This window comes from Malus domestica, chromosome 05, assembly GCF_042453785.1.
Source record: "Malus domestica chromosome 05, GDT2T_hap1".
NCBI lineage: Eukaryota > Viridiplantae > Streptophyta > Magnoliopsida > Rosales > Rosaceae > Malus > Malus domestica.
The window spans coordinates 40,324,718-40,340,861 of record NC_091665.1 but is presented as its reverse complement, the minus strand read 5'-3'; the positions used below and the strand labels follow the sequence as shown (position 1 = coordinate 40,340,861).

At 36.9% G+C, this 16,144-nt stretch overlaps 4 protein-coding genes across 5 annotated transcripts; 3 read left to right on the top strand and 1 right to left on the bottom strand.

Moving 5' to 3' along the window:
* Nucleotides 1–573: 573 nt before the first annotated feature.
* Nucleotides 574–1,562, top strand: LOC103419762 (uncharacterized). Its single transcript, XM_008357855.4, has one exon. It carries the CDS (start codon nt 630–632, stop codon nt 1,377–1,379), a length of 750 nt encoding a protein of 249 aa, XP_008356077.2. The 5' UTR covers nt 574–629; the 3' UTR covers nt 1,380–1,562.
* Nucleotides 1,563–4,742: 3,180 nt separating this feature from the next.
* LOC103419764 (protease Do-like 5, chloroplastic) lies at nt 4,743–8,257 on the top strand. The gene is made up of 8 exons (XM_029103074.2): nt 4,743–5,078; nt 5,957–6,106; nt 6,514–6,576; nt 6,711–6,800; nt 7,088–7,210; nt 7,322–7,409; nt 7,837–7,911; nt 8,043–8,257. The coding sequence occupies exons 1-8, from the start codon at nt 4,806–4,808 to the stop codon at nt 8,147–8,149; spliced, it is 969 nt and encodes a 322-aa protein (XP_028958907.1). The 5' UTR covers nt 4,743–4,805; the 3' UTR covers nt 8,150–8,257.
* A 39-nt stretch (nt 8,258–8,296) lies between these two features.
* Nucleotides 8,297–9,039, bottom strand: LOC103419763 (uncharacterized). The gene has a single exon (XM_008357856.4). It carries the CDS (start codon nt 8,877–8,879, stop codon nt 8,550–8,552), a length of 330 nt encoding a protein of 109 aa, XP_008356078.1. The 5' UTR covers nt 8,880–9,039; the 3' UTR covers nt 8,297–8,549.
* Nucleotides 9,040–9,737: 698 nt separating this feature from the next.
* LOC103419766 (KH domain-containing protein At4g18375-like) lies at nt 9,738–15,492 on the top strand. Of its 2 annotated transcripts, XM_070821430.1 has the most exons (9): nt 9,738–9,884; nt 10,165–10,779; nt 11,204–11,695; nt 12,200–12,439; nt 12,525–12,791; nt 12,883–12,944; nt 13,031–13,127; nt 13,277–13,437; nt 15,055–15,492. In XM_070821430.1, exons 2-8 carry the CDS (start codon nt 10,189–10,191, stop codon nt 13,406–13,408), a joined length of 1,881 nt encoding a protein of 626 aa, XP_070677531.1. In that variant the 5' UTR covers nt 9,738–9,884; nt 10,165–10,188; the 3' UTR covers nt 13,409–13,437; nt 15,055–15,492. The 2 variants fall into 2 exon arrangements, with proteins under 2 accessions (XP_070677531.1, XP_008356080.1); XM_008357858.4 differs by lacking the exon at nt 15,055–15,492 and having other exon boundaries at nt 13,277–13,860.
* Nucleotides 15,493–16,144: the final 652 nt, after the last annotated feature.

Here is a 16,144-nt window from a genome sequence, read left to right as displayed (position 1 = left end):
AAAACTTAAAATGCCAAGTAATTAACTCAGGACCATTATTTATCAAAAAGCTGAGGTGTCAAGCATTGGCCCACACCCACCATAGCATGCCTAAGATACGAAGAATTTGTAGACTTTCGTAAAAGATGAGTAATCTGAACTTCATGTTCTTGATTTCAGTATCCTACTGTGAATGGAAACACTTTGAGAGTTTAAACTACTCTCTCTATCTCTCCTTGTTATACAAGGAGAGATAGAGCATTTCCAATCAATTGCTCATAAGTACAAGAGACCACAAGCTAGCTAGCTAAATAGGGTTACTTTTGTAATGGTATACGTAACTTACAACATGCGGTAGAGTTTTCAGTATGCGCAGAACACATGACAATACTCTATATGTTACTATAAAATTGGAGGGACAGTTGAAAAAAAAAATAAAAAATTCCTCTAATCATATAATGATATGTGGTGTACAACCCCATTCCGAACACAGTGAAAAATTTCTCCGTGGATTATATTTCAAGGTGGGTTTTATTCAAATACCATGTCATTGACTGGATGTAGACTAAAAGTTCCCATATAAAATCCCACACTTCTTTATAAACCCCACAAGCATCTCAAGCATTACCACTTCTCCTCCTCCACATAAGATGGCCAAACTTCAAACAAATCTACAGCAAGATTTAGTGAAACCCTACAATTCCAGAGAATATTATCCTCACAAAGCCAAAGGAATATCCTTCTTAGCCTTTTTCTTCTCTATACTTATTTATATTTGCATCTTCTATATTTTTAACCTCTCCCTCTCAACTCTCTTTAAGAACTCCAAGTTTTGGTTTGCCATATCCAACACCCTCATCCTCATCATCGCCGCCGACTACGGCGCATTCTCTTCGGCTTCCAAAGACCAACAAGACCAATGTTACCAAGAGTACATGATGCATAGCCAAGCTCGAAGTGCTTCCTCATTTGTTTCTCAATACCCTCAAATTGTCAACAAAAGCAGTCCAAGGCAATTAGAGGCGGGAAACAATATGAAAACAAAGATTGAAGAAGTAATCCTCGTAGCTCAAAATACAGAAGTTATCCAAGAAAAGAGGGTAATCCACGTATCAAAAGGCGATGATCAGAATAAAGGTTGTGGAACTGGCAGAGAAAATGTTCAGGCAAAAACTTATCAGCGAAGTAAGTCTGCAAAAGCGAAAGGAGGGATGATCAATGAGAGCAAGAACACTCTAAGGAGGTCAGAGACAACTGATCAGAAGCGCAAACGAACTGCTGATGAAGACAATGAATTTTCGACCATGTCGGATGAAGAACTGAACAGAAGAGTTGAAGAGTTTATTCAGAGGTTCAATAGACAAATTAGGCTTCAATCAGCAGCTACAACCTTCCCCTAAGTCTAGAAATTGTTCCATGCATATATGGAATATCAAAGAGAGTATAAGTAGATCTTCCAAAACTTTGCTGCCTTCTTTCTTCAACTTTTTTTTTTCTTTTTTCGTTCGTCTGTCAATATTCAATAATATGTAAATGCTTTGGACTTTAGTATGAATACATATATGTATTTACTTTTGGTCTCATATCTCTTGCTTCATACGTTTTTTATTTTTCTTTCTCTCACCACATGACTGTCCATGTAACCTTCTAATGAGATAAATAAAAACTGGTATGAAACAACGGACTTGTAAAAAAATACATCACTTGTTTTTATACCACTTCTCAATTGATATTACATCACTTGTTATATAACACTCATCAACTAATCACTGTGTTGGTAGTAAAAACATAACAAATTGCAACAGTAATTTTTTGTTTTGGAACATCAGAACGAGGGACGAGGGAAAAAATTGCAACAATTGTTAGTAAAGAGATTTTTCAGGGTGCTCAAAATACGAAGTGGTATACCACATGCTATTATATAATTAGTAGAATTTTTTTTTTCAAGTGTCCCTCTAATTTTACAATTACATGTGGTTTAGCACTCCGTGTTACGGATGGATCTCAAAAGATATGAAAAATCTCCCTCCAAACCGTACATACGACTTTCATTGAATACAATTCCACAAATATAAAAAATCTCTTTTCAAGCCGTACATACTGAAAAATCTCTCGGATTAGTATTTCACACCTTTGTGAATTGAGATGGCATGATTCTTACTCATCAGAGCACATTGTTAATCGAGAAAGACTAAGACATGATATGATTTACTGATCTTAATTTCATGAACTTTTGCCATGATAAGATCATAATGAACTGAGTTCGTCGGTTAGAATTTTATAATATTTCCTTCTTCTAAATCCATATTGTTTTTGACTTTATAAGCACCAAATCAAATAAGATCTCATCTTTACTCAGTTATATGCGTGTGGCGCCGCTCCCACTAATTTTCTGTCCGACCACTAACGGAAAGAAAAGAAAAGACAAAGCACATCAACAAATATGGATTTACTTTTCTTACTAGGTGCATGACAGTAAAGGTCACTCAAGTTTACCTTATGTTTAGTTTTCGTCTTTAAACTTTTATATTAGTTTCTTTTATTTTTTAACTTAGCATTGTATAAATAATCATTCTGTCAAATTTGCCTTTGTTTCCCATCAAATTGAAGGGTAAAGTGATTTTTTTATACAGAAAAAAAAATCCAACTTAATTTCCTTTTTTTTTTTTAAAAGAAGAGCGTAGCTCCTTAAGATTAAGGTGCTTCTCAAAACACTTCGTGGCCTATTCATAAACTTTCATGTTTATGATCGGAATAAGTCAAGAGATATTTTAAGGAGGAGTTCCTCCTCAATCCTTGAGGAGCCAAGTCTTTCTCTTAAAAAATTTATTTTCTTATTTTTTGAATGAAATTACTATTTTATCCCTCACCTTAACGGAAAAGTTAACGGAGTTAACAAAAATTACTACTAGAGCAACAAATGACATAATTGGAGGACGTGAGAAATTATTAGTAGAGTTCAGGGAAGAAAATTAAATTTGTGGTATAGATTAAGGACTTTGTTACCATTTATAACTCTTTCTATAAAAAAATTTGTTATTGATTGGACATCATAGATTTGTGTTCATTTTCGGTCTACTGACACTTTGTCTGTGTTCCAATTGAGTACCACATGAGTTTAATTTCATTATCGACAATTGTTGAGTAAGAAAAAAATTGGATGAACTGAACAGATTTGCTTTTAAGAAGATTGATTTTGTCGCACAAAGGATCTCTTCCTTTTGCAACATTCCACAAGTTTTTCACAATCTAACTCCCTTTTCTGATATAATTTTCATTTAGCTTTGGTTACAACCACATGCAAATTATCCGTGACGAAGATTTTGTCATTCAAAGTTTTTAGCGACGAAGATTCCCATCAATGGAAGAAAAGAAATCAAGTCATGCAGTCTCCCACAGTCAGTTGCGCGACAAATTATTTTTCATTTGGAAATACTTTTTTAAGCGTAGTGGAAAAAAAAATATTAAATTTGCTAAAGTAGCTTCTATACGGTGGAAATCACGTTACCAAAGTTAAGTACGTATAAGTGATTGTAAATGAAGTTAATGAAATGACATTTTTTATGTTTTTTAAATTAAAGATATCCAAAGACATGCCGCTAACATGGGTGGTAATTATTATACAAAATTTTAGGTGTTGTTAGTGGACGAAGCAATCAAGTAACTAAAGGGTTTGAGTCACATCAGCTCCTGTAATTTTCAAGTAAATTATTGGACTGTTAAAATAAGAGTTCAAATTTTCTGCACTTACTTTGTTTGTTTGTACGTGACGTGTGCGTCGGAGTTCAAATATTCCTATATGTTCGTGTCTCTATCAACTTTTGGCCCGGATATGTATGCCATGTGCTAACCCACACAATAATAGTTTGTTTTGATTTTGTCAAAGTTTCAACCATGATTTGATTTTTTTTTTTTTAACAAACGATATTACCTACACTAAAGGGTTAGGGGTGGGTTAAGCTTCACAATGAGCGACTAGTGAAGTGAAATATCACTAGAGCGTAGTACTTTTGCTCAACCATAATTTGAATTAAAATTGAACAAAATATGGTCTAGTAGAAATCGAACCCGATCCGTTATAGAATAGTGGCTTGTGGCCAGTTTGAGTATGAAACTGATCAAAACTAATTTGTTTAAAAGAAAAATCTATATTAGTGATGGATTGCCTTGATTGTTAAGATGTTCATCTACAATTTATTATACGTCCGGTCAAACCCTCCCCGTCCTCTTAATCTGTATACACAAAGAGAGTGGCAAATTTTGGTATATCATTCAATCTACCAAAAACTGCTCCTCCCTAATTAGAATTTTCAATATAAAACAATTTAACTCTTAAGGATCACAAAATGACATCGTTTCGTTTATTTCTTTAATTTTTTAAACAACAAAATATAAAAACATATCTTAAATGAAAACAAAGAAAATAACATACAAAAGAGCAAGAGTGAGGATCCTGGAGATTCTCAAATCGTGTTCGTTCATCATACATCGTGCAGCTAGAAATCATTTTAAATATTTTTATTTTAAATTAAATATAAAGTAATGGAAGAAAATTGACCGCATGATATACAATAAATGGACACGATTTGAGAATCTCCAAGATCCTCATAAAAAAGATCCGGAGAGGATCCTCTTGGAAAGAGCAAATTGTCACAAGAGGCTAGTAATTTTGATCATACAAAAAGGCCCAATTAAGAGTCGGCCCAAATTGAGAACAAAATCCAATCCGGCCCATTGAAAAAGAAAAGCACAAAGATTCAATCTCCATTGTTAGAGGTAAATAAAGCTCAAAATTCAGTTAAAATTCCCGGGAAAGAACAACAAAAATGGTGGTGGTGTTGGGTTCTCTTAGCCAAATCAAGCCCTCTCCAATACCAACCAACTCTTCTTCTTCTTCTTCTTCCTCAAACCCCTCACGCAATTCACAGAAGAACAAAATTCTCACCAGGAGAAGAGCCATGGTGCTTGCCCCAAGCCTTGTGGCCGCTTCCTTGCTCCATTTCTGTAACCCCATTTCCCCACAACCTTCATCTCGCCTTGCACTCGCTCTGCAGGATGAGCTTCAGCAAGACGAAGACCGCGCCGTCAATCTCTTCCAGGTCTCACTCTTTCACTAAATTGACAATTTTTTGTAATGTGTTGACTTTTGTGTCACTTTTTTTGCCCGTTGATTTGAATGTGGGTCATGGAATTAAGCTTGATTCTGTAGTTTTTGCTAATTTTGTTTGACCCTTTTGGTTGTTTATGCGGTTGGTTGAAAAAAGATGAAAACTTGAATGGAATAATTGTTGAAAGTATGAAGAAATTGGAATTTAGTCACTGAATTGTTACCTTTTTCTTGTCTGTTAATTTCTGCATCATCTGCTGCTCAAAATTCCTAAAGATTTTAGTTTTATCGCCCTCGAATGCGCCTTTTTAGCAATGGCACTGTCGTGCAATCGTTCAACCTTCATTTTTCTGTGACCCATGTCTCTTTCTGATGTGATTAATTGGAAGTGTTATCATCAATATTGGTAGATTTTCTGAAATCAGTTCGAAAGCCTTAGATTTGTTGCCCGAATCTCTGGGATTTGCTTAAGGTGGGTCTTATGGTTGTTTGTTTATCAGTTTGCTGCTCAGGAAACTTTATTCAAACGGTGGAGCGAATGATTTGTATATAAACTAGAAATTCACACTGATGAAATACCTATGAATAAGATTTGGATTGGTTCGAAAACCCGTTCCTTCCAAACAAATCGAGCTCTATGGTTTATAGTCATTCCTTCTCAAAATTGCTTCCACGTAAACCAAACTCTATGTTATGCTTCTACATGTGCATGTTATTAACCTCACCTCAGTGAATTGTTATTTTGTCATGGTAAGATTTTCAGAGAACTTGTAGGTGAATCTATTACTAACCTCATCTTAATGAACTGGCGATTTAAAACATATGGTTTCTTTATTCTCATTCTTCACCAATTGTGAAATGTGATTGCAGGAAACTTCTCCATCAGTTGTTTTTATTAAAGACCTTGAAATAGACAAAAGCCTCAAGGCCTCTTTTGATGTTGTCTCGCAAAGCGGAGATGAAAATTCCAAAGTTGAAGGAACAGGTTCAGGCTTCATTTGGGATAAGTTTGGTCACATTGTAAGCTTACCTGTTTTCTGCTTCTCTGCGTGAACTTAACTTTAGATGCTATGACTGGGCGAGTTCTTTTTCATCATTTCTCTTACAATCTGATGGGTATTCATAATATCTGTTTAACAACTTGCCTCAGTTTGCAGTCATAATGCTTGTATTTTCGTCTGTCAATTGCCCTTTGTTAGCTTAGTTTTTCTAAGGTCGTTCCAGCAACGTTTTAGCAGGTTTTATATACATATGCAGCTGTGCTTTATTTTTGGACCTAAAAGACAGATTTTGTTGTACCTTGTAAGTTTGTAGTTTTGTAGTATCTAGTGGTTTGCATCTTCTCCCAGATAATTAGGTATTATCTTTTTAGTTTATGGATGTTTACTTTCCTGGTACTAAAGCCAGTCAATCCTTTGTGGCTCCAGGTCACAAATTACCATGTTATAGCTAAATTGGCTACAGATCAAAGCGGATTACAGCGTTGTAAGGTTTTGTCCTTTTATTCGATTTAAAATCTTTGTCATATTTTTAAGTTCTTGTTCCGAACATAATTGAATGGTTTATTTTGGAGTTCAAGTCATTCGTTTGAATTTCAAAGTTTCTTTGGCACCCTTCTTCATAGGTTTACCTTGTGGACGCAAGAGGCAATGGTTTTTACAGTGAAGGAAAGATTGTTGGTGTCGATCCAACCTATGATTTAGCTGTTCTTAAGGTATTCAGCAAAACTCACCAATTTTATTCTCTTGGCGTTGGTCTTACTTCCTTATTGTAATATGCATACTAAGCGTTCAGCCACTCTTTTGCAACCAAAGTCATGTTTAAGAAATTTCCATGAGGTATGGTATGGTATGATGCATGTGATAACGATAAAGCTTTTTATCGATCTCAATCTCGTTTCATAAAATCATGTAAACTAATGCACCATGCGCATTCATTTTGTGCATAAACTATCAAGTACATGTGAAGTGTTGATGATACTTAGCTTAATACCATGTGCAGGTTGATGTTCAAGGACATGAGTTAAAACCTGCTGTTCTTGGTACATCTAACGATTTACATGTCGGTCAGAGCTGCTTTGCCATTGGAAATCCTTATGGATACGAGAACACACTAACAATAGGGGTAACTTTTCTACTGTCACTACTCCGCCCTTAGATTTTTCGGTCTGTTTAATGTTTTTCATCAATTTCTGCCAACCGTGTTATGGCCTGATGGGTTCTTTGGATATCACAGGTGGTCAGTGGCTTAGGGAGGGAGATACCCTCACCAGATGGAAAGGCCATCAGAGGAGCTATTCAAACGGACGCTGCCATTAACTCTGGTAAAAAATTTCGTTTTCCATAAGCTTTCACCCTTCTTCTTAACATAATCGTGTTCTTATGAGTACGATCAAATTGCAGTTTCACCGTGTACTTAATTCTAGTAATACAACCATCGATTTGATTTAGTTAGTTGATAATGCATCAGACTGCTGAAGTTCATTGCCTGCAAGTTATGTTTAACCTACTGCTAGTTACTGTAGGGTAAAGAAAACGTCTTTCCTGTTTTCATCCGAAAACACAGCCGAAGCTTTCCAAACTTTGCAAACCTGCTCATTTTCGTCCACAGACAATAGATGATCATTGACGACTTATGTTTCCCTTTTATTTTCGGTTCCTTCTGCTTGAAACCGTTGGTCGACCTTGCTCTTGAAGTGTTTGCACATGTAAATTCAAGGTTTACAACCTTCAATGGTGGAATTTTTGCAGGGAATTCAGGAGGGCCGTTAATTGATTCGCATGGCCATATTATCGGAGTTAACACAGCAACTTTCACTCGCAAAGGTAATCGTTAAGCTTGTTCCTCGGCACCAAACTAGGAAGAGATCTAGAAACCAAGTTGTGTTGCCCGGAAGCTGGAACTCGGACTTCGTTAAGACTTCCAAATGCTTACATTATCTCTGTTTATATTGCAGGGACAGGAGCATCGTCCGGAGTTAACTTTGCAATACCGATTGACACTGTCGTGCGAACTGTGCCGTATCTTATTGTATATGGAACACCGTACCGCGACAGATTTTGATCAAACCTTACCGTTGTACCTAACAAATATGTATAAGATTTCACAGAACAAATCGAATGTCTATACGAATATTAATTTTTATGTAAATTTGTTCATGATTATTCAAAATGCAGCCTCAGATTAACAAAAAGCAGACATCACCAGACATTAGAATGCTTCATGCCAATCTGTTCAAGAAATTCTCCACGAAAACATCGATCTTCGAAGAAAATCGAATTCATACAAGGATTGCCTAGCCACACATACAATGCAAGTTCTAAGCAAAACAGTTTCTATCATTTATAAAATCGAACCCGTGTTCGCACACCGCAGATCAGAGTAGTTTCGAATATCGTCTTGTCAAAGACGTGAATACAAACATCATCGTACAAAACCATATTGTGTAAAAACATGTTTGGTTCTAGAAGGAAAGCAGAGACAATTGTTCTTCGACAGAGCAGCCAACGTGACAAGAAGCACGGCAAGAAGAAGGGATTAGAATCAGACCGAGGCACCGCTGCTCCATCGGAGACGGGGAGGACCGCCGCGTGCTCCGATACTCCACTGCGTCCTGGAGTATGATGTTGCCTTGCTTGTCGATGCAGTGAAAGGTGCCCAAGAAAAACCGGCCGTCTCTTATCCCAACTAGCATTCGCCGGAACAGCAGCCTCCTGGCGCGGTTCACTGACGCCGGCTCCGACCCATCTGACCTCGCAGCCTGAATTAGCGTTTCCGCCGCTTCTTGTTCCATGTTCTTCCTATTCGGTCTGAATATGATCGAATTCGTATCGGCCACTGCTGCTGGGGAAAGCAATGAGGAGAGAACTGGTCCAATGGCTTAATTGGTAGAAAAAACTTTCAAGTTTTAATGAAAAATGGCAAAAAATGTCGTGAATAGTATTAGGTTTGATTTTTAGGGTAAAAATTTAGTTTTTCGTTAAAATAATCAGTATTGGATCTTTTTGTTAAAATTCCTTTAATTGTTCTCACTATTTATTTATTGGGCTCTGGGGCCACTTAGATTTAGAAAACAATAGAAAATTGTAAAAATAATATCTCAACTTTAATTTAATTGGGATAATGATCACTGAATTGAAAATTTATAATTATTGGTTTTTAACTCATCAAAACGTATATCTATAATCATTTTCGTTAAATGTGTCAGAATTCAGTCAAAATAAGTTATGTTTGAAGGACTATTGCTATAAATGAGTTATGTTTGAAGGATTATTATCATAATTGAGTTAAAATTAAGAGATCACTGCTCTAATTGAATTAAAGTTAACGAATCATTTCTCCAATTGTGTTAAAAGTAAACAACCATTGCTATAATTTTTTCATTTTTTTCCATATTTGCTCATTGATTCAGCCTCACGTGCGTAACAAGTTACTCATTTTGATAGAAGTCCTGATAAAGTTGACGAAAATGATCATAAGTGCACGTTCTGATTAAATTTTTAATTGAGAGACTATTACATTAATTAAATTAAAGTTGATAGTCATTGCTACAATTTTCTCAAAAATTAACAATAAAAAAAAATTAATGAAAATGATTTAGCATCAAAATTAATTTTTTAAAGTATAAAAATATGATTTTTTTCGTGAAAGTAAACAATACCGAAAACAAAGTAACCGTTCCTTCCTGCGTCATATATTCGACTGCAAGTAGGACAATAAGGTAAAAAAACCTAGGAACTCGACTGATTCACAGACCCAATAGTTTCCGGAGCTCTCCGTATCCGACTGATTACAACAGGTGAGTTTTCGACTAGGGTTTTACCCATTCGCCTCAGAAGCTTTGATTATCTGATTTTCTCCAAAGGTTTTTCCTTTGCGCTGCAAATAAACCCTACTTTGTTAATTGAAGAAAACCCCTTTTTTTTCTGTTTCTTTTGGTACAAAGATTGCCAAAGGGAAGGCAATCCAATGTTATTTGAATCAAATTTTGTTCTTTCTTTTATCTTCTTATTGCTTTTCTGTTGTAATTTTGGGGAGTGCCCAGTTGTTGAATTTTTTTTATTCTGGTGTGGTTTTAGGAGGAAAACCAATCCAGAGGAAGAATGGGGGAGACGGGTAAGCGGTATCGGTCGCAGAGAGACCACGATGGGGGAAACAAGAACCAAAAGAGACGATTCAATGACCGAGACGAAAAGGGTAGTGATGAATTGGTGGTTTATAGGATTCTATGCCCTGATGGGGTTATTGGGAGTGTTATTGGCAAGAGTGGGAAAGTGATCAACTTGATCCGGCAAGATACTAGAGCGAAAATCAAGGTTGTGGATCCGTTTCCGGGTGCGAAAGATAGGGTTATAACTATTTATAGCTATGTTAAGGATAAGGAAGAGGTTGAGGTTGATGATGAGTTCAGTGATAGGGAACCTTTGTGTGCTGCCCAGGATGCTCTTCTCAGAGTTCATTCTGCGATTTCAAATGCATTGGCTAGTGTTGGGGATTCGGATAAGAGACGGAGGGATAGTAGGGAAGACTGCCAAATTCTTGTTCCTTCTAGCCAGTCTGCAAATATTATTGGAAAGGCGGGGTCGACTATAAAGAAACTGAGGAGCAAGACGAGGACCAACATCAAGGTTGTTGCAAAAGATGCCACTGACCCAACACATTCGTGCGCTATGGACTTTGACAATTTTCTTATGGTTAGTATTTGTTATTAAATAAGAATAATTACTCAATGATTCGGTTTTGCTTTTCCAAGTAGGCATTTTCGTTCTTGTTTTCGAAGATTGGGTTATCAGTACAGTAGCTCGATAGTTCATATTTGATGCCTTGCCTTGGTTCAGAATCGTTTTCATTTTTCTTGTATATGAAGTATTTTGGGTATGTTTACACTCTCATTGTAGCCATACAATAGTCGGGAATGAACAGGCTAGGCACTCTACACCGTTACAAAATGTTAATACGAAGTTCCTGAATTGTTGTGTTAAATGGACCTTCTTTGTGCATAAAATGTAATATGTTTACATGCTTGCAAATTTTGCTACAGATGTTTAACTTTTCTGTTTGGTTAACTTCTTGACCGGTAATATTTTCTGTTAAGAGTTCATTTCCCTTTGCAAACAGATAAATGGAGAATCAGAAGCAGTTAAAAGAGCATTATTTGCAGTTTCTGCAATTATGTACAAGTTTGCTCCGAAGGAAGAGATTTCTCTTGAGACATCAGTACCAATGGCCCCACCAAGTATTATTATCCCATCAGATGTCCCTATTTATCAACCAGGTGGACTATATCAAAGTGGAGATCCTATTGTCTCTTCTAGATCTGTACCTCCAATCATAGGTGCTACACATTTACAGGATCTTCAGGGTTACACGGATACAGGGAATACATGGCCCCTGTATTCATCTGCCCTTCCTTTAGTTTCTGGTTTTGGCGTTGCCTCCCGATCTGAGGAGTTAATTGTGCGAGTACTGTGTCCCTTTGACAAGATTGGTCGCGTAATTGGCAAAGGTGGGGGCACCATTAAAAGCATAAGGCAGGGGAGTGGTGCTCGTATTGAGGTTGATGATACCAAGGACCGTGATGAGTGTATAATTAGTGTTACTGCAACAGAGGTATGACCATGATAGTATACTATTACTATTACTGCAATAGAAGTATGACCGTGATGGTATACTGACTCTTTATGTTTTGGTAGACTTATCAAGAACAAAATTTGGGAAGAGCTCGGTATAAATGCATTTTCCACTAAGGGTTCAGTATTTCTTTATGTTTTGTTATGCATCTGCATAGTATTTTATAGGCTAAAATAACCTAGAATATTCTATCAAATCCAGTATTTTGCTTCTGTTGCTGGTTTATGCCGACATCAGCAATTCCAGGATCTTTCTCTGGGCATGAGCTCATGTTTATTAACCATTACAATGTAAAAAATATAGATTTCATTACGAGAAAGACTTATTATAATCCATCCTCAACTTTTAAACTTAAATGTCAACATTGTGTTGGGTGATTAAATTGTGAATAATCTTTACTAGTATTTTTCTATGGGTCTCACAACAGCGCTCGGCATTCATCTCCTTGAACATGTTGATCATGTTGGGTTTCTTTTTTGGCAGTCACCCGATGATCTAAAATCTATGGCAGTGGAAGCTGTTCTTTTGCTGCAAGGGAAGATAAATGATGAAGATGATGACTCTGTCTCCATTCGACTTCTTGTTCCATCTAAAGTTATTGGTTGCATTATTGGAAAAAGTGGTTCCATTATAAATGAAATCCGAAAGAGAACAAAAGCTGACGTCCGTATTTCAAAAGTTGATAAGCCTAGGGGTGCTGATGCTAATGATGAACTTGTTGGGGTTGGTTCTACATAAATATTTAACCATTGCGATCCAATTTTTTCTTGTTGATCACCTCTTTCTCATTTCTTTTTTCCTTATATAGGTGGCAGGAGATCCCAGTAGTTTGAGGGATGCGCTTATTCAGATTGTTCTAAGACTCCGAGATGATGTCTTGAAAGATAGAGATGATGGTCTTAACACCTCTGGTGGTGCTGAATCTCTGTACTCGGGTGGCACTGGTCTCTCGATGCCACCTGTCCTGCCTTCTGTCCCCCCAGTTACTTCGATGGGTTATGATCAGAGGGCTGAAAGTGGAAGTGGCTTGGGCCTGCTTTCTTCTGGTAGCCTCTATGGATATGGATCTGTGTCGGTATGTCCATTTAACTAAGTTATTTTGGAGCTGAATAAACTTTAAATAAACCTCTGATACTACTTGTTATATATATTTTCTTTTCCTTTAGATGGGAGAAAATGGCTATGGATCCATGTCTTCGTATCCATCCAAGCTATATGGAGGGTCAGCGTATGTAGTTTTGCCTATCTTGCTGTGAAGCTTGTCTTTTTCAGTTTCTATTCATCCTTAGATTGCTTTTCAATAACATTATGCAGGTTGCCACCCCCTTCAACACTTGAGATGCTAGTTCCTGCGAATGCAGTGGGTAAAGTGATGGGCAAAGGCGGGGCAAATATAGCCAATATTCGGAAGGTAGGAGGATCTTTCCTTTTGTATCTGTATCTACTGCTTGATTATTGTGTAGAGATGGATCAACACGAAAAGTCTAGCTAGTTTTTGCCTGAACTTGTAGGCTTTGTGTGTTTGAATGTCATTCTCATTCATATTTGTGTCTTTTCCAGATATCGGGAGCAATGGTAGAGATCTCTGAGTCCAAATCTTCCCGGGGTGATCGTGTTGCACATATATCTGGCACACCTGAACAGAAGCGTACAGCTGAGAACTTGATTAAGGCATTTATAATGGCCCCCTAACTTTTCAGGCTGCTTCTTGCTGTTCAAAGGTGAATAGTCCTTTAAGTTAATATGTCTGGTGCGTACAGCAGAGAATTTTGAACATTTCTCCCTCATGTTTCCTCTCCTAGTTCTTTAGATTTGGTTCTGGAGAAGGCTTCTTTCCTAGGCTTATTCAACTCGACCCTTCCTGATTCTCTCACTCAAGCCGGTATTGAGACTCTGCCAGAGGATTCACTGCGGGGTTTATGATTAGGCATGTAGCCCCATCTTTGTCGCCAAATCTATTCTTATCTACAATATTAGTTCCTTTCTTTCTTGTCGCGTCGCTTCATCTGGTCTTATCTTCACTAGTATAGAGTTCGTCTAATTTTCGGTACTGTCACTCTATATTCTATGAATTGATGTTCATGCCAGAAGATTATTCGGTAATGACCATAATTTTCGATCTTATAGTATATGCTTGTTATTTCTCTGGCCATCCAACTCATGCTCTCAGCTTCTTGCTCGAAGCATCTTCTAATCAATTGTGTGAGTGAAATGCTATTCGTAATGATCTCTTCTTTGTGCTGTTCTTTTTAACTTACATGCGTACTGCAGACTGAGAGGAATCACTTTCTGCAACTAGATAAACCACAGGGAATCTTTTTGCTTCTTTATTCTCTATCTTCTGTCTTCCTCTTGTTTTTTTGAAATCACTGCATTTATTAAATACTAATTGATCTTTTGGCTCGTTTTTGGTGCCATCCTTGACCTTTTTATAGTAAATTCACAACATTTCTCTAATAGTAATTTGTGTGCTCCGCACATGAAAATCTCTCAGGGAGGTATTGTGTAAACAGACCTCCTGGGACTCCCTATTACTTGCGTTTTTTGCTTCCTAAGATCGTTGGATAAATGTCAAAATTCACGACTATGTCTATGGGGCTCTCTTATGGGACTGACTTCATTATATCCTCTTGATTGCAGTGGTTTCTAACAGCTATAGGATCTTGGTTTTCCCATTTTAATCTAATCCATGAGTGAGCCACTGTGCTTGTAGCACAGCTTAGTCCCTCTTTTCTCAATTTTAACTAATCTAGGTATTCAATGTTAGTAAAGAACAGAAACGGATTATCTTCGTTAATAACATTAGGCTTATTAGTAGATTATCTGAGTCAATATTTGCCCCTCGTACATCAAACTGCTCGCATGTTGAGATACCATCTTCTGGTTCTGGTGCAGATTTATTTTATCATCTTCTACTTCTAATTATCCATTTTGTCGGCGAATTCTTGTCTGCAAACATGGCCTGATTGTGTGGTGGTTTGCAGTTTAAATGATGCTTCCCTAGAACCCACATACTCTCACCACCTTAACGCCATTTTGATGTCTAAATCGTTTGTTTTAGTGGTGTAGCTTTAATTGCTTACGATTCTGAAACTTCCAGTTCCATATAGAGAGAGATATGGTGCACAGAAATATAGAATTTAGATGACTTACTTCACACTGAACTCTAAACCACTTGTAGATTACACTTAACAATAAGACGACATCTCAGCAAGCCACTTGAATTTCAACTTCGTCCCTTCCTTTAGATTACAATGGAGCATTCGTGTAGGTGTTTGCTAAATATTGTTCACATCAAAAAGCTCTCTGGTGCGTACTAAGGACCCGAATTTTTTCAGGGTCTAGTTACTTCAGCTCCATTTCGACTCTCGAATTTTGTCAAGCCACTCCTCTCCGAAGACTTATACGAGACATTCTACTCTCTCTCTCTCTCTCTCTCTCTCTCTCTCTCTCTCTCTCTGAAGTATATTTCAAGTAGTGTTAGTTTAGACTAGAGAAATCGAATTAAGATTGGTATTTCACCGTTGCTGGGGGCATGCGTTGAATCGGTGGTATAGCATGGCTGTGGCCGCATTTTACAGGCTATTGGTTGCTTGTGTACTGCAACTGACATGCGATGCTTCGAGATTGAGATTGAAATTCGGAAGGTGGAGGAGGACCGGTGTGATCCCCTGGGAAGGGGGATGTCAAATGTGCTAAAACTGAGCATAACTTACATTTGTCTGTGATGTAAAAGAAGATTTTGTTAGTAATGTACCACAAAAACGATTTGACAAGTGCTTGTTTGATGTTTGTTTTGTTGGTTATGAATTTATCCGAACCTTACACGATACGATAAAAGATAGAGAGTTGATACTGACACGAGAAAAAAGTGATCATACACGCTTTTGTTTTCTTTTTCTTTTTTCACTAGAGAGTGTAGGGTGATTTTTTGGAGTGCTGATAACAATTTTGTTAATTGTGTCTTAGAAATCAAAGGCATAGAGAAGTTAAGAAAATTTCTACAACAGTATAGGGAAGAGGTGAAATTTGGAAAAAGAAATGGAAAATGAGTGGAAAAACAAATGTATTTAATGGTTTGTGTTGTGACTTTCACATTTGGTGGTTTCCTATGGAGTTTGAGACCAATAATTTTAAAAGGCATGATCGGGAGAAATTTTTTAGGATGTCGAAAATACAGTCTGGTATATTCAAGTATTATAATGTAATTAGTTGAAATTAATTTTTTTTTAATTTTTAAATCAATTTTATTATTATACATAATGTATTCAGCTGTGTTTTCGACATATTAAAACATTTCTCGATAATCTGCTCGACTCATCAATGGCTCGTTTATCTTATCGGTTCATACGTGTACTCAACTTATTTTGCCCACTCAAAATGATTAGATAACTTATTAAAATCACCCGATTAATTTTCATATGATAT